The following is a 15,845-nucleotide window of genomic DNA, read 5'->3' on the forward strand; positions in this document are numbered from 1 at the left end:
CAAAAGCCAACCATGCTGTAATAAAATGGGAAAAGGGAATAAAGAAACAAGAACTGTGAACTCCGTCCCGTAATATCATGCGCCCTCTGCGTTTATTGGCAGACGCGCGCAACCCGGTGTGCTTGTTTCTGGCAGGGAGCGCAACGCCCCGCCATGCCTGCACTCTGTCTCCCAGGGGGATACTTCCACCCGGCACGCAATCATGCCATTCTCAAAATCGCGACCGCCAATGACGCCTCGCAAATACGGCGCATCGTGGTGGTTGTCGTCGTCGTCATCGTTCTTGTTGTTTGCCCGGTGGATCCGTTGCGGATAAAGTGTCCCGTGGCGTTTATCGGCTGCCGAAGAAGATGCGCGAGATAACCTCGAATATTATGCCACCAAAGACGACGAAGGCAAGGAGGACTGTTCCAAGACACATACGTCCGGTTAGCCGTGTGCTCTCCGATGGCCGTGAATGGAGACTTGGAACGGTGAGGGAGGGGGGAGGAGCCAGGAAGGGGTCATGAGGAAGGGGCCAGGGGTCGCGTGTCGCATACCGAGCCAGATGGGGGAGATGGGGGACTTTGCCGTCTCCTTCTTGGTCATCTTCTTGATATCCTCGCTGGACTTGCCCATCTTGGCCTCCTGCTCCTTGGCGAACTTGAGGTTCGCCCGTCGCTGCTGGGGAGTTTGCGCCTGTGCGCCGGGTCAGTCTCGGTGGTGGTGGTCGGGAGGCGCAAGGCGCAAGGCGCGCGCCCGAGGGAGGGAGGAGGGGCGAGGGCCTGGGGGCTTACCATGGTGAGTGAGGGAGTGAGGTTGAGGTGTGTGGAAGAAGTGGGCCAACCGTATAGTTTGGAAATATTCAAGGAGTGTGGTCTGTAAGGCTGGCAGGATGGGGTGGCAGGTCGATTCGGGTCAAGGGGCTCGGACGCGGTTCTATATGTAATGCAACGGATGCTGAAGTAATGAATGGGGACAGATTTCAAGGTCCCTTTTAGGACAACCGCATCCCCATATTGAATTTCCGGTAGACGTGTCGTCCAAGAGCTACCCCTGTCCGCAAAGCCCGCCCTTGCAGTTGACCGCGCTGCGGGGCCGCTAATCAGTGGGGACCCTGCTTTGGACCTGGGCCTGGGAGTTGGAGCACGACGCTTTTCCTGCCCACATGGCAGGCAGTGAGGGTTTCGAGTCCAGGGTTCAAGTCTGCTCAAGTACCTACTCAGTCAGTCACTTATATCATCATCACTCGACTGTTCACGACAGGACTTGGTCTCCAGTCCAGCACGATGAGCCCGAGAGCAATGCTGTCAATGGCCAGCCGTCAGGCTCGGCTCTCATCGAAGGCCATCACATCCAAAGCCCCCATCCAGCGGCGATTTGCCTCATCAGAGCCGCACCAGCCGTCGCCCCTCGTAAGATCCTGGCATTCCCTCCCTCTGGGTCTCTGAGTCTCTGAGTCACCAATTCACCTTGCTGCCTGCCTGTTGTCCACTGACACGTTTCCACTTGCAGTCCCAATTCTACAAGGACTTCACCAGGCCCGTCGCCAAGGTTCTACTCATGGCTATGTTCACCTACCAGCTGGCCTACTGGGGCTGGGTCAAGCTGGAGCAGGACGAGACCAGGGCCGAACGTGAAGGTATGTCTGCCTCGGCCTGTCCCTTGTGGTGCATGTGGTTTCTGACCGATCAGAGTAGGAGAGGTCGCGAGGCTCGAAGCCCAGGTCGCCAAGTTGACAGGGAAGCCTTTGGCCTGAGCCGCTGCGTGAAGGCCTTCTGAACGGTCTCTTGCCGCCAAATCCCGTCCTTGATGGCAGCCGGCCAGCTTGGCTCTCTTGACCCTCTCTGCAGCCCCTGCGGACTGGCCACTCAGCACCAGGCTTGGTCTGTAGGCGTCTACAGTAGACGGCACATATGGCGCAAAACCCTTCTCCGGCGCCGAGATGCTCGCGAGAACCTGTTATCTGCTCAGTGACCTCCCAACTGTGTGGGCTGTCCCCTGGAATCAAAGCCAGGCACCAAGGCAGAAGAAACTCCATGCTTTTGCCTACTTGATCTGCTGCAAAGCCACGCCCAAGATGGTTCTGTATTGCAGAACGAGAATACTGACATCCCGAGGGTGCCGTTTCAATCCACCAAGATGAACTAGAGGTTCATGTCTTCAAAACATGTTGATCGAAGTGACATGACTCTTCAATTCGCAAACCCGTGGAGGTGGTGGTGGAGATTGGCCAACACACACCCCTGTATTATCAATCGTCCTTTCAAGTCAGTATTTGTGAGACTATGCAACTCGATCTTAACCCTCAAGCGGCTGGCATTTCATCGCTTTACCGCCGTGCATTCCGATCCGGACAGAAGACCAGTTTGATCGGTGATCCGATGCCCGTGAGCGCTAGCCCCCTTAGCCAAGTTCAGCCCCGGGCACAGAGCTCATCCATCGGGCCGGAGCAATCGCGCCCTCTTGCATTAGTTCGATGGATTATCGACGATCAATGGCCATGGATCAGCCAAAGGCGCGCCGGACGACTTGAGCCTGCTCTCAGATTGTTGCCTGTTCATATCGGGATGCCCCAGCTGGTTCTCGTATCTTGAGGGGATCACGGTACTGGTAGATCACTCCGTTGAGAACCAACAGCCTACATTTTAGGTGATCCGACCTCTTTCTGTATCTCTTTGTAACCCACACTTCGTTACTCCATATTTGCTAAAGATGATGACGTCCTTTCTACTGTGGCTGTTTTTTTCGACGGCTCTCTTTTATACCTCGAGACTCATCTTCATCCCCAAGCGACTCCCGGGGGTTCCATACAGCCGGGTCTCATACATCATGCCATGGGGCGACCTCCTAAACTTGGGAATCTCCTTCTTCACCCGTGGTGAGGTTTTTGCATGGTTCAATGCGCAGTCCCGAAATCACCGCAGCCCCATCTACCAGGCCTTTATTCCTTCCTTCAGCATGTCCTTCCCTGTGGTGGTGGTGACGGACCCTACAGAGGTTCGAGAAATTGTGACTCGCCGGCTCAGTAGCATCGACCGGTCGAAACTTATGGGCCAATGGTTCGGGCTCCTGGCCCCTGGTGCAAGCATCGGAATGTCATCGGGGTCCGGATTCAGAGCGTTGAGGTGGACGTGGAACTCGATGCTGAGCCCTACGTTTCTGGGGACCATGGCTGGACCAAGGGCACGCGATGCAGCGTTGGAACTGGTCGAACTATGGTCCTTGAAGGGCAGCCAGGAACAAGCCATGGCCTTTGAAGCATGCGCGGACCTGAGGTTGGCGACGCTTGAGGCTATGGTGGCTATGCTGCTTGGAAAGGACTTCGGCCTACAAAGAGCCTCTATATCAGATCTCGAGAACAAGGCGGGCGAGAAGAGGACGTGGCGCTGGGAACGCGGTAAACAAGAGACTCTGCCGAAGCGTCTCTATCGAGACTTCAAACTCTGTCTCGTGTGCTTAGATTGGGTCACACTGGGCATCTCGCCAACTGTGTACTTGTGGGGGTTCAGGAACCTCTTCTGGCCCTTTCAAAGAGCACAGAAACGAGTCGAGGACTGTCTACAGAACATCATCGATGATGCGCGGCACACTTCGGCGGACAGGTCGAAGGACGATTACCACCCTGACAGCGCCTTGGAGCTCGTCCTCGCGAGAGCTGCCTCGAGACCAACAGCCGAGGATGCCACGTCTGACGTTGCGCTGCGAAGTGAGCTGATCGAGTTACTGATCACGGGCCATGAGACGACGGCCTCGTCGATTGGGTGGGCATTAAAGTATCTCGCTGATAACGAAGGCGCCCAGGAGGCGCTCCATGAAGAACTTGTTCGGTCTCTGCCGGATTCGTGTTCTGCCCCGACCAGCGAACTTGTCATGGCGACCCCCCTTCATTATCTCGACGCCTTCATTGCAGAGACACTACGACATTCATGCACCGGACCCATCTCCTTTCGTGAAGCCGTACAAGACTGCACCGTCCTCGGCCACCGGATCCCGAGCGGGACGCCTGTCGTCCTCATGACACAGGATGTTACACATCAAGCAGTGGCATACCTGGGAGGGAAGCCGACATTGGCAGCAGCTCGTGAAGCAAGCAACGGCCAGCCAGTAGGCCGAAACATCACAGAGCCACCGCTGAACGAGTTTCATCCTGATCGCTGGCTTAGTGCCGCTGGGGAGTTCGATCCGAAGGCAGCGGCATCGATGGCCTTCTCAGGAGGCCTTCGGGCCTGTTTCGGCAAGAAGATAGCCATGCTGGAGATGCGGATCTTCCTTGTTGTCCTAGTGTGGCATTTCAGCTTCGCGAGGTTGAGCACGAGGCTGAGCCGCTATGGCTCGCTCGACGGTCTTACCAGGAAGCCGAGCTGCTGCTTCGTCCTGCCCGTTCCAAGACGAGAACGGCTGGCCGAAGGAGCAAAATCGGACAAGCCACGTTTGCCGCCGCTTTGTGAGGCTTAGGCAAAGTGACACCCCAGGAATAGAATTGTACACAGCACGGTTTTTTGCCAAGTGAGCAGTCACCTCTGTCATTCAATATGACGGGTGCCTATGCTCCAAAGGACTCTCTGGCTCAAAAGTACCCCTAGGCCCAGTTCTGGTGCGACACTATCCAGGAGTCGCACACCACCAATGCTCCCTGTCGGAGCCAGAATCCATGGGGCGTGTTTCTCCAGAACAGTCACGCCGGCGTCCCTTTCCCGAACACTGGAGCTAGAAGGGAGACGCCGGGAATCCCAAAAAGATCCAATGTTTTCAATGCTCACACCTGCAGCTGACTCGGTCGAGGCTCATGGAGAGCTTCAGCGGCACTTGAGAGCACCCCGAACGTCCTGCGGGTCCATTGCTCGCATTCGTATAGTTACCGGTGGCTAGGGCAAGTAAATACGATCCAGGGCCTGGTGGCTTGTCCCGTCATCGTCCACCTTCCGGGGAAATGGCCCCAGCCCTGAGCCTGCGGTTGCACGCTCAGGAGTTGAACGATACTGCTCCGAAATTTGGACAGAGAAGATCAGTGGAGGCCTGGGGACAGAGAATGGATACCCGCGATCCCATTGGTTCGAGCGTCTCTACGTTTAAGCGGATGCAGTCATAAAGGGCATAAAATTAAGCCTGGCCCTGACCCAACTTCAGCGCAGGATTCGAGGCAAGATTCCTTCAAGACTGTCCCAAGGAGAACGAAAGGTTTGATGTCTTGGATCTGGTGAGGGACCCGGCGGAAAATTCCAATCGACCGTGTTTGCAAATTCGGGCCCATCAGAGCCTTCGGAATGAAAACATTCGTGGCCCTATAGAAAATAGGGATACATGGCAGGGCGAGCGCAAGTTGTAGCGATTCGGTATAGCGAGTGCCATAGACTTTTACGCGGGAACAACCATGAGCACCAGATTATGACTATTATGCCGCAAATACCTTCGACTCTGGATATCGAGGTCCTTCAGCGACTAAATTTTGTTGTGGTGTTGGAAAGCTGCAAATAAGCCTGGAAGAACGTCCGACGTCCATGGTCAGCAGGTGGATAATACATATGTTTAATGTTACGAGGCTACCTAGATAGGCATAGCTACCAATCCTAGGTGGGTAGGCGAGTGAGCAGGAGGGCGAAGATTGACGGTCTGTCTTCCCTTTTTGCACTTAAAGGGGTCATTAAGTTGATGCTAAGCTTTTTGACCCAGTTTGTGAGGAACCTCGTATTTTGTGGGGAGTTCGTTCCAGATCCTTGGCGTTTCTATTTCCGAGCACTCAACAGTTGCGAGTCAAGAGCCATCAATCAATCCTAGCTGCCCAGGTGGCCATGTGGTGATGATGGACGGTTGCCTTTTGGGACCTGGCAATTTCGGCCATACCCTTTGAGCATACGTTTAGTAGACTTCGTGATGAGTAGAAGGGGGGAAATATATACAACATATATGTGTACCCTCAACTGCGTGGTGAGAACTCCGCACGCCCCTCGTTGTCTACTTAGGTAGTCACTCATTAGACCCTCCTTTCTGGATACCACCTACTCGCCATGTTGTTCACCCAGTGGGTGTCCAAGTCTATCGTAGCCCAGGCTTTCTCGTCTCTGATAGAGACAAGCCGAGCAATTCCCTTCAACGACTTCCACCACCAGATCCCACACACACCCCACAAACATCCTCGAGACCTGAGCACGAAAGATTTGATTGCTCGAGATAGAGTAGTTTCCAAGAGCTGCACTAAGCCTGGCCAACGAAGAGAATGGCGTTCGCTGAACACGGCCGAGCAGGAAGAGTATATCTCGGCCGTCAGATGTCTGGCCACTAAGCCGTCGAGGCTGAACCTGACCACAACACTATACGATGACTTCCCTTACGTACACAACGAGTTGAACCGTAAAAGTCAGCCACGATGTCCTCAAGTCTCTCTCAAAGTCACACCCTCACTGACAAAATCCCAAACCACAGTCCACTTCGTAGCCTCCTTCCTCCCCTGGCATAGGTGGTTCATCCACATCTACGAACAAACCCTTCAGGGTGACTGCGGCCTCTCCTTTCCCATGCCCTACTGGGACTGGACCCTCGACGCGGGCCACCTGCCCGATTCCCCCCTGCTCTCCGGGTCCGCCGAAACCGGGTTTGGCGGTACAGGCCCGGGAGGCTTCGTCTCGCCCTCCCGGCCGAACCCGCTGACCTCGTGTGTACCCGACGGCGCCTTCGCCGACCTCACGGTGGCGTATTACTCGGGCGCGATGAGGCCACACTGCCTGAACCGGGACTTCGCCGACGGCTTCGGGGACCCGGACCACCCTGAGCGCGGTGCAAATATGTCGGCGTACTACTATACGCCGACTTTTGTTGCCAACATGACGGGATCCAGCACCGAATTTGTCACATTCTGGCGCGCCCTCGAGAACGGACCCCACGGCGCCATCCACAATGCTATCGGCGGTGACATGATCCCGGGGACGTCGCCCAACGACCCACTGTTCTTCATGCACCACGCCCAGGTCGATAGGCTGTGGTGGTTGTGGCAGCAGGCGGACCCGTCCGCTCGTGATGTCGACTTTGGGGGCAACAGGGACCTAGTGACAGACCCGACACAAGTGGACACGGCGGAGCAGGCCATGCTGACTGACAGGCTGACGTTCCTGGGCGTGGGGGACAACGTCACTGTCGACGACGTTATGACGACCAAGAACAGCCTCCTGTGTTATTCGTACGAGTAAGACGCGTGTTATTTGCACCTACGTTCATAGCGATTTGTCTTGTTCTTTCTTGTCTTCTTTGTAGCCATAGATATCGCACTGTGGCTTGATAACGCCTGCTGGTCCTTATTAGATACCCAATCATTATGCGAAGCAAAAACCAACCAGCAAACCAAAGCTGAGAAAAGAAGCTTTTGGAATGCCTTTTGCTCTGCCGCAGAGTCATTCAGATGCTGCCATCCCGTCTCTGTTGGACTTCTGTAGTATACGATCATGCTGCGCAAAATGTGATGCCACTAGAGGGCAGACGGCGCCAGTATAATTCAAATGGTGGTCTGCCTATCTCATCACTAGCCCAGACTGCCTTGCGGGCCGGAGTCTACCATGGAACTCTGCTAACCCACTACAAAACAGCCGCGGTGGCAGACAAGAAGAGTGCCGATGCCAAGAGCCACGGCACAGCCAGGCCCGGAGCCGCATCATAGAAGTGGAATGAACCGGGGTAGTTGCAAGTGATGTTACCCTGGTCGTTGAGTTCGCTCCTCCGGCCGTAGCTTTCGCTAAACCCGGTCATCCACGGGCGCGGACACGCGAAGCCGAGAGAGGCCGGGCAGCTCTGCACCAGCTCGTAGCACAGCTCCTCGCACGGGAGTACCTCCTTGTACGGGCCAGGCTTGACCGTCTCGTCGATGATAGGGTTGCGGCTGCGCTGAAAGCTGATCTGGTTCTGGGACTCGGCGAAGGGGGCCAGTAGGTCTGGCGCCGGGCGGGAGCCGTCCGGGAAGGTCTCGTTGATCGCCCGCGGCTGCAGCCAGGGGCTTGTCGCCGAGAAGTCTTCGCAACGCGGTATGGTCACGGAGCACAGCCAGTTCTTGTACGCCGACGCGCATGTTGAGCAGTTGCGCACCAGAGAGTACTGCTGCTCGTTGGGCGCCTCGCACGGAATCTGCTGGAGCGACTTGTTGAAGCCATCCCAGAGTGACTGCGCATACTGGTCGTAAAATTCCCCCAATAGCGTGGTGTTGGGGAAGGTGATGTTGTTGCTGGGCACGGCGTAGGCCACCTGGTCGCAGAAGGTGAGATTGAAGACGAGTGCGCAGTTGCCACCGGCTGTTAAAATCATTAGCATATGGTGGGCGCACGGTATACGACTGATGAGGCAGTATGTGACCTACTCGACTTTGTTTCAAAGGTAGTGGCTCGCAAGACGTGACCACCACCTCCTGGAACGTTGACATCCGTCGTGGCGTTTGCATTCCTTGCCAGAATGCCCTGGTACTTTGAGCTGGCATTCAGGCCGCTAAAGTAGAATTGTTGCTTGGGATGCCCTCCTGCGCCTCGCCTGGTTATGCCTGTGGTTATCTGAGTTGTTTCCTTGCCGTTTCTAACAGCAGCAATCTGAGCATAGTTGTCTAAGCCACAGTACGAGTACCTCATACCGTTAATGGAAGGGACGGCGTCGTTCTGTGCGAACATGACATATGGTCTCGACTCCATAAGCTGTTCCTCTGTGCCCTTGTCTCGGGTGGTAGTGAGGTTCTGCGTCATAAGAAGAACCGAAGTCGTATCGCTGTCCACCCAAAACAGCTCGTCACTCATGGACTCATTGTAGCTGTGATACCACATGTCGACCGACGCGGCGATCTGGAAGTTGTATATCCCCGAGAAGTCGTCCGAATAATTACTCGCAGAGACACCCATGTAAAGATCATCCGAGGCGGTGAGATTGAACATAACCGCCCCCTCCGTGAACGGCACGACCTCCTGTTTGCTTGCATCAGCCAACGGCCCCGGGGATGTGTTGTCCGTCGAGTTGGACACATAAAGCGTCAATTGTGGGGGCCCGGACGACGTCGAGTTACCCGTGGGTTGCAGGCACGTATTCGCCGAAATATAGACCATAGTCGCGGTGGCCCGTTTGGGCAACTGGTCTTGTTCGTACAGGTCTGCGAAGACATCCACCTCTTCCCCTTCGGACGTCTCGGCCTCAGCTCGCAGTTCTAACGCCGCAGCATCCTGTGCACTGGACAGCTGCGAGCCTTGGAACACGTAGACTAGAGTCTGGCCGGAAACGAGGTTCATCTGGTTGGGAACGTTGTTCGTCAAGGACAATGTATCCCTTTTTGTGACCTCCCCAAGTATACTCCGGTCGAAGGCATCGAACTCTGGCTCGTACACGAGCTCTATTGTCTCCGAATCCGTGTCCGCTAGTTCTAACCCGGCCGAGCCATCCAGAACTACGGGCGAGACATGGCTTGTTTCCTCGGCGAAGGCGAATTGTGGTGGAAAGAGGGTGAAGTATACGATGATCAGGACAACCGTGGCGATGGCTGAGGCTGCGAATCGCGACTGCAGCGGAGAGAGCTGCATCGTGGGGACATGCCCTCACGGAGCTGCCGACTGCTCGGATCGTATGCGTCCGTCCTGGAAATGTCAAACGCCGGGTCGGGAGTTCGTGAGAGAGGCTATTTGCATGTGACGGCGTGCCGTGGTGGTCGACGGTGGGTTCGGTCTGACGATGGCGGCGTGGACTTCGAGTCGTAAGACTTTACCAGACTCGAGGGAGTGGTCAGAGCCCAATTTTCTCGATCTTTACCCGAATGAACAAGGTAGACAAAGACGCTGTGCTGTGTGCAGGAAAACAGGGGCAGAGGGCATTGGTTTCGTGGTTGTCAGGTTTCACTGCTTGGGATCTCCGACAAGCCAGAGGCGAACTGAGCCGCTGGGACGGACAGCGACCCTGGCAGGTTCCCGGTACTTGGCCCGTAACAGCGGTCTTACCTGATTCGGAGGTCCCGAGTACTTCACCCACAGTTCGCCCACAAATGGTGGATCTTCCCGCTCAGGATCTACAAATTGGACAGTTCGGAGTCCAATTATGGAAGACGTTATTACTACGTGCAGTTACTGGACACCACCCTGAAGCTGACGTAGTCCCAATTCAGATGTGTGCGGTGGGCCTACTGCCCAAAGTCCTCGTCACCTTCACCCACCTAGGTAACAATGGAGTCCTCGGCCGGCTAGCTGCAGCAATATTCTGACCCCAAATGACGGAAGTAAAAGCTGCTGCGAATAAAAGACAACTGACCGCAAATTCATGAACTGATGTATCACCCAACCCATGACGCGCGACAAGAGTCAAACGTAACCATCACCTGTTCTAATAAGACTCGTTCAAAGAGAGGAATTACCCCATTGGCATCCACATTTCACCAGCTAGCAGTACAACGCATCCGTCCCATCTATACATGTTCCCATGCGCCAATCGCCCGGCCCAGCTTGTCCGGCAATGTTCAAGGGCACAATGGTTTCATCCTCGCACTCTCGCTGCCGAGTAAATGTCCCTTCGAGGCTTTCAAGGGCCACGCGCGCCCTCGATTGGTCGGCAGATCCCGTGGTGCAAGTTGCTTACTCGGTCTTGTCGGCCTGAGCACGCAGGCCAGGAGCGGTAGAGCCGCCGAAGTAACGGCCGAGTGTGGGGGCCAGGAAAGAGCGGAAGATGATTTCGGCACCCCTATCACACTGTCAGACGGGTCTTCAAGGGCCACTGACAGCCGGGGGGGCCACAAGACATACCTGAAGGTGGGAAGAGCGAGCCACAGCAGGAAGACGAACTTGAAGGTGTAGTAGAAGGGGAACCAGTACACGACACTGAGCAGGCTCTCCAGCACGCTGCGCAAAGATTGTTAGAGCCCATTCCACCTGGACGGCGGAGGCACGAGAACTTACGTGAAGAAGGAAAAGACGACCCAGTACTATAGAAAAAAAAGTTAACGATTAGCACAACGGTCGACCTAGACGGGTGACACGGGCGCGACTTACGGTCAACCACTGGGTGTCATCGGTTTTGCTGGAGGTGAACAGGGCGTTCAGTGAGTAGTAGCCAGGGATGGCAAAGCCGGCCAGGTTGGTCAGGAGCTGACCGCCGAGGTTGAAGACGATGAAGAAGAAGTACAGGGTGACGGCTCCAATGACGGCATATGTCTTGGGGACGCTGGTCTGCTTCTCGAGGTTCTGCAGGGCAGGATACTTGGACAGCTGCAACATGTTAGTTTGTTACAGCAGCTGGACACGATGGAGCCCTCGGCCCTGCTGCAGCTCAGAGCTGGAGGGCGGCCGGCCTGCCCCCGTGGCCACTATCTTTGTACGTACCTCCTTGTCGAGCTGGCCAAGATAGTGCTGGACCTTGTCTTGGGAAGAAGCCATTGTTTCTGCTGGTGGTGATGGGGTTTATGGAGCTGAACGAGGTTGTTGACGATGTCTGGTTTGTCCTTGAGGAGTGAAATCTGTGCAGAGAGAGTACAGCTGGTCAGATTGTTGCGCTGGCACAAAGTTGGAGCAACAAAGAGGAAGCTGATTGCGGGGCCAAGGGGCTCAAGCTTCGGAACCCCGGAGAAATGGGCCTACCACAGGCCTGCTGCTGTTTGCAGCTGGGATAACAGGTTCAGACTGACTTGGTCAAGGGTGGCGAAGATGTCTTTTTGAGCGAGGAGGCACAGGCTGCTGTTTGATGAATCCAAAGGGGTGACTGCTATGGAGAGGTGGAGGAAGAGAAGTATGTGTCCAAGAATGCGAGCTTCTCTTTAGACGGCAGCAGGAATGCAAGACAGCAGCGGGCGGACCTGGTGGTCCAGCCCTGGAGGGAGCTTGGTTTTAGTGCCCTTGATGACGACTTGCCTCTGACGACAGTGCTGACATGTGTGAGCACTGGCCAGATGGCAGACAGGCCAGCTTGGCAGGGAGGACTGGGCTGACCAGGGGGTTGGGTCCCTCAATGTTGTCACAGGTTTGGCCCAGCTTGCCTGCTTGCCAGCTTGGTGCAGGCCCGAGGGGAATTGCCTCAGGCACAAACATGCCCCGAGGCCCCGCAGTGAAACCCGCCTTTCCTCTTTCATTCGCTAGTGCCAGCCTTTGTTATCAAGCCATACCCCGGGTGGCCCCAGCTTGTCCAGCCACCTGCAGATCCGACTCTGGTTCATCGAGGTCTCCCAGCCAACAACCCCCAAAATAACAATTCCCACTCGCAGTCCAGAGCAGCAACAAGACAAATCGCCCATCTTGCTCGCAGGTTGTATCACCGTTTCTGCCACCCGGTCAATCAGTCTGCATATACAGCCCATCCTGTCTCCACTCATTCATCATCTCTATCTGCCCTGCCCTGCCAGTTTTGTTTGCTCATAGGATCCTCTCTGGAGATCCAGTCTCGGAGATCCAGACGGTCCAGCGAGCGACTCGACTCGCCATCAAAGTACACAAATACTAACCCACGCAGGCTCCATGGCCTCAACAACAGGTAACAATCTGCTCCGTCCCTCCCCTTCGCCCTTGAACATGCTTGTCACGGAACCTTGCCCGTCACCTCGTCTTTGTGCGCGTCGCTGACTGTATCACACGCAGAAGCGTACTCGCGCTTCTCAGCTTCACGGCGCCCGAGCGAAGGATCAACAACATCGGCGCGCAGCACCACCACCCAGCCAAACAATGCCGACACGGGCCGCCAAGACCCTGACGACATCCAATTCGCCGCCCAGTGGCTTGCGCAGCAGCAGCAGCAGCAACAACAACAACATCAACATCAACAGCACAACGGTCAGCTCAGACAGATCGCCCCGGCGCCGCGACCTCCCACTCCCGAGTATGTCCTCGCCGCCAACTCCCTCCCGGTCCAGTCCACCCGCGACTACTCGGGAGAGCCTGCGATGCACAATGGCATGGGCTCTCAGTTCCACTTCCAACCCCAGCCCCAGATGGTCCGACAGTCGCACTCCGTGGACACATTCATGCCCACCAACGGTCACCCCGGTCACCCCGGCCACCCCGGCCTCGCGAGCCAGATGATGGATCGAAATGATAGCCCGGCCCCAGACTCAGGACTCGAGATGGGCCCCGCTCCCAACAGGTCAAGGTCAAATACGAACAATGACCAGGAGATGCGCGAGTTGTTCACGAGGAATAGTCACCGATCGTTGCAGGATGTGGCAACGGAGCTTCATGGCAACGAGCGCGGCCCCAGCAGCGAGCGGAGCCGACAACTGTTCGCCATGCTTTGGTAAGGCCTCCGGGGATGCCCTTGTTGTACACCACCAGGCTAACAGGCAGCTCACAGGATCAAATCGGCCTGTCGAAAAGGCAAGACTTCTGTGCCTCGCAGTCGCGTATATGCTAGTTACGTCAAGCGGTGCGCGCACGAGAAGATTGCTGTCCTGAACCCCGCCAGTTTCGGAAAGCTTGTCAGGGTATTGTATCCGGGACTCAGGACACGGCGTCTTGGTGTCCGCGGAGAATCCAAGTATCATTATGTTGACTTCGAGTTGATCGATGAAGACATGGATCTCGACGAAGTACCGAGCCAGGCCCCCGCTTCTGTCACGTCAGGACCAAGTTTTGCAGAGAGCATCAAGATGGGGTGAGTCTTGTCACTCGGCATCGGGATTGACACTTCTAATATGGTTTTAGCAATACGACGAGGCCCTCAACAGCTGCAGGACTCGAAAAGCCTTCTCTCTCCCCGGTCCAGGATGGCCTTATCGACAGTGTTAGGAACGAAGCCCCAAGAGCCGGCGGATCACATCAGCACCAGCATGCTATATACAACAACCCACAGGTTCAGACAACAGCAGAGCTCGGCGTCACCGGGAGCCGAACCTCCAAGATCCTCTCGCTGCGGTTGGAAGACACATCACAAACACCAGCGCGTCTTACTCTGCCAGCCATCGAGCCATATCTTCCTCAGGGTACAGACATTGACGCTGCAAAGTCCCTGGAGGCCCTCTATCTGTCGCATTGTACTTCTTTGATTGAGTGCATACGGTTTTGCAAGGAGAAGAATTTCTTCCATCTCTTCACTGCGTTCCACGGGACTCTGACGGTACCAGTACAGAAGCTGCTTGCCAATCCCGCCCTGGAGACATGGATTGAGCAGTGTGATCTCAGAATGTATCAAAACATGATGCAGATTGTTTCTGTCGTTGCCTTGCAGGTTATCCCCCCGTACGGCCTGCAGAGCCTGCGCAACATTTCGGAGAAGCTGGTGTCTCACATCCGAAAATCATTTGAAGGCCAGCCCTACCACATATTCAGAGCCAAGGAGGCCCCCGCCGCGCTTTTCGCTGATCTGCTGGACCGGGCGCTGAGGGTCAACACGACGGCACATGCCACCGCCAACTTCCTGCACAACCACGCAAACCGCACACAGATGTATCTCGACTTTATATCATTTGTACGGCCCAGGAAGATCGCACAATGCGTGCCTGTGGAAGGCATGGAGGATGTTGTGCAGCTACTCGTCGCAGACATCCGGCAGCTGCTCGACCCGAGGGAAGTGCCGTGGGACCTCGAGCGTTGCACCGTACAGGGAGACTACCACATGCAAAACCCGAAGCCAGAGGAGCCGGAGAGCCAAGACTGGTCGAGCTCGGCCAACATTCTCGACCGCTGGGTAGACTTCCTGCGCACCCTCTCGAGTCGGTTCCCGTATGCCTCGGCTGCAGACATTGTTCTTTTTGTGCAGACCATCGGCACGACGATGGTGCGAGACCTGACGATCAGCAGCGCCGACAGCTTCGGAGCTTGGTGGTGCCTCAAGTGCTTCCTGGACGAGATGGTCTGGTTCCTGGCCGAGAAGGGCGGGTTCATGAAACAGAACAGCACAAAAGCCGTCGGGCCCACGAAGAGGAAGCAGGAAGACGATCCCATGGGGAACGAGAAGCGGAAGAGCATGCGTTACAGCAGCGGCAGCGGCAGCAGCGACGACGCGATACTGGCGCTCATCGAGAGCACGCAGCCAGGGTTGGGCAGCGGCCCCCAGAATGGGGACCAGCACGCTGTGCTCGACGTGAGCACGGCCAATTACGATGATAGCGGCATCTCGCTTCGGATGTCAGGGGAAGACTCGCCCATGAGCAAGTTCACCTCGCACTTGGACAGCCAGAGGGTGCATGAGGGCAGCCAGAACACCACGAACGGGCTGGGTTGATACATGGGCAATGTACGGTGCGATTAATGCGATGTGTCGCGTATAGTTTTGCTTTCTTCCTTCTTCTCTGATCTCTCGTATAGAGAGCCTTTAGGTGGCAAGAGTTTCTCCCAAGGAGAGGATATCCATGTGGTCGTTTTCAGGCGTTTCTGGAGCCGGGGCTTGACGACGTGTACGACTACACGATGAAATATCACAACGGGAACGGGTCGGGGCTTCTCCAGGGTTGGCGGGTCGGCGGGTCAGCGGGTCGGCGTGTTGGATTCCCCGTGTATGAGTTTGGCATATCGGTCTTCTGGAAAATGGTCTCTCGGGTCTCTCGGGTCTCTCGGATGACCCCATCCTTTGGCGTGTAGGGTACGGTACGCGCGGCAGCCTCGTGGCTTTCAAGTTGTGGCGATCGTGCTTAGCTTAATAGTTCTTTTTGCTCGAGCCAATTACTGACCCGTTGGCCAGCATTGACCAGACACGAGCAGAATCATCAAGTTGGTGGTTTTTAGGAGTCATTGTGCAATATTGTTGTGACGAGTTGGCCTCGCGCGCAATGTTATTGCCCCCCACGACGTATGTTGTAGTCCACGAGTGCTTTGGTAAATGTACTTGTCCCAAGACAAATGGAGTCGGGTCAGCCAAAAAGTCGCCTCCCGCGCCATTGCCAGCAACGGAGCGCTTATCTTGACCTGATGGTTGTAGACAAAAGCAGGGCAAACAACCATTCCGGGCATCTA

General features: G+C 55.8%; 7 protein-coding genes across 7 annotated transcripts; 4 read left to right on the forward strand and 3 right to left on the reverse strand.

Annotated features, from left to right (window-relative positions):
* Positions 1-331: 331 nt before the first annotated feature.
* Positions 332-779, reverse strand: KVR01_011017 (uncharacterized protein; the record flags this gene model as incomplete). Its single annotated transcript, XM_044787596.1, has 3 exons — positions 332-405; positions 540-678; positions 777-779. The coding sequence occupies 3 exons, from the start codon at positions 777-779 to the stop codon at positions 332-334; spliced, it is 216 nt and encodes a 71-aa protein (XP_044640164.1).
* A 489-nt stretch (positions 780-1,268) lies between these two features.
* KVR01_011061 (uncharacterized protein) lies at positions 1,269-2,441 on the forward strand (the record flags this gene model as incomplete). The annotated part of the gene is made up of 3 exons (XM_044793161.1): positions 1,269-1,394; positions 1,495-1,621; positions 1,675-2,441. 3 exons carry the CDS (start codon positions 1,269-1,271, stop codon positions 1,677-1,679), a joined length of 258 nt encoding a protein of 85 aa, XP_044640208.1. The 3' UTR covers positions 1,680-2,441.
* Positions 2,442-2,477: 36 nt separating this feature from the next.
* KVR01_010974 (uncharacterized protein) lies at positions 2,478-4,437 on the forward strand (the record flags this gene model as incomplete). The annotated part of the gene is made up of 1 exon (XM_044788290.1): positions 2,478-4,437. Exon 1 carries the CDS (start codon positions 2,695-2,697, stop codon positions 4,435-4,437), a length of 1,743 nt encoding a protein of 580 aa, XP_044640121.1. The 5' UTR covers positions 2,478-2,694.
* Positions 4,438-5,678: 1,241 nt separating this feature from the next.
* Positions 5,679-9,962, reverse strand: KVR01_010988 (uncharacterized protein). Its single transcript, XM_044788689.1, has 2 exons — positions 8,318-9,962; positions 5,679-8,252 (listed from the first exon to the last, which is right to left on the reverse strand). Exons 1-2 carry the CDS (start codon positions 9,510-9,512, stop codon positions 7,546-7,548), a joined length of 1,902 nt encoding a protein of 633 aa, XP_044640135.1. The 5' UTR covers positions 9,513-9,962; the 3' UTR covers positions 5,679-7,545.
* On the forward strand, positions 5,988-7,163 carry KVR01_010856 (uncharacterized protein; the record flags this gene model as incomplete). Its single annotated transcript, XM_044784842.1, has 2 exons — positions 5,988-6,336; positions 6,403-7,163. The coding sequence occupies 2 exons, from the start codon at positions 5,988-5,990 to the stop codon at positions 7,161-7,163; spliced, it is 1,110 nt and encodes a 369-aa protein (XP_044640003.1).
* Positions 9,963-10,005: 43 nt separating the features above from the next.
* KVR01_010990 (uncharacterized protein) lies at positions 10,006-12,036 on the reverse strand. Its single transcript, XM_044790053.1, has 5 exons — positions 11,597-12,036; positions 11,295-11,428; positions 10,965-11,180; positions 10,872-10,897; positions 10,006-10,814 (listed from the first exon to the last, which is right to left on the reverse strand). The coding sequence occupies exons 2-5, from the start codon at positions 11,346-11,348 to the stop codon at positions 10,436-10,438; spliced, it is 675 nt and encodes a 224-aa protein (XP_044640137.1). The 5' UTR covers positions 11,349-11,428; positions 11,597-12,036; the 3' UTR covers positions 10,006-10,435.
* Positions 12,037-12,419: 383 nt separating this feature from the next.
* Positions 12,420-15,117, forward strand: KVR01_010834 (uncharacterized protein; the record flags this gene model as incomplete). Its single annotated transcript, XM_044788105.1, has 4 exons — positions 12,420-12,435; positions 12,540-13,191; positions 13,249-13,548; positions 13,599-15,117. The coding sequence occupies 4 exons, from the start codon at positions 12,420-12,422 to the stop codon at positions 15,115-15,117; spliced, it is 2,487 nt and encodes an 828-aa protein (XP_044639981.1).
* Between the last annotated feature and the right edge of the window lie 728 nt (positions 15,118-15,845).

Source organism: Diaporthe batatas, assembly GCF_019321695.1.
Source record: "Diaporthe batatas strain CRI 302-4 chromosome Unknown Contig00014, whole genome shotgun sequence".
NCBI classification, from domain to species: domain Eukaryota; kingdom Fungi; phylum Ascomycota; class Sordariomycetes; order Diaporthales; family Diaporthaceae; genus Diaporthe; species Diaporthe batatas.

Coding starts and splice junctions, on each gene's coding strand:
- KVR01_010988 (XM_044788689.1), bottom strand. CDS start 9,512: ATGCAGCTCTCTCCGCTGCAGTCGCGATTCGCAGCCTCAGCCATCGCC. Junction 8,253..8,317: donor TACCTTTGAAACAAAGTCGA/GTAGGTCACATA, acceptor TGATTTTAACAG/CCGGTGGCAACTGCGCACTC.
- KVR01_010990 (XM_044790053.1), bottom strand. CDS start 11,348: ATGGCTTCTTCCCAAGACAAGGTCCAGCACTATCTTGGCCAGCTCGAC. Junction 11,181..11,294: donor TTGGCCAGCTCGACAAGGAG/GTACGTACAAAG, acceptor AACATGTTGCAG/CTGTCCAAGTATCCTGCCCT. Junction 10,898..10,964: donor ATGACACCCAGTGGTTGACC/GTAAGTCGCGCC, acceptor TTTTTTCTATAG/TACTGGGTCGTCTTTTCCTT.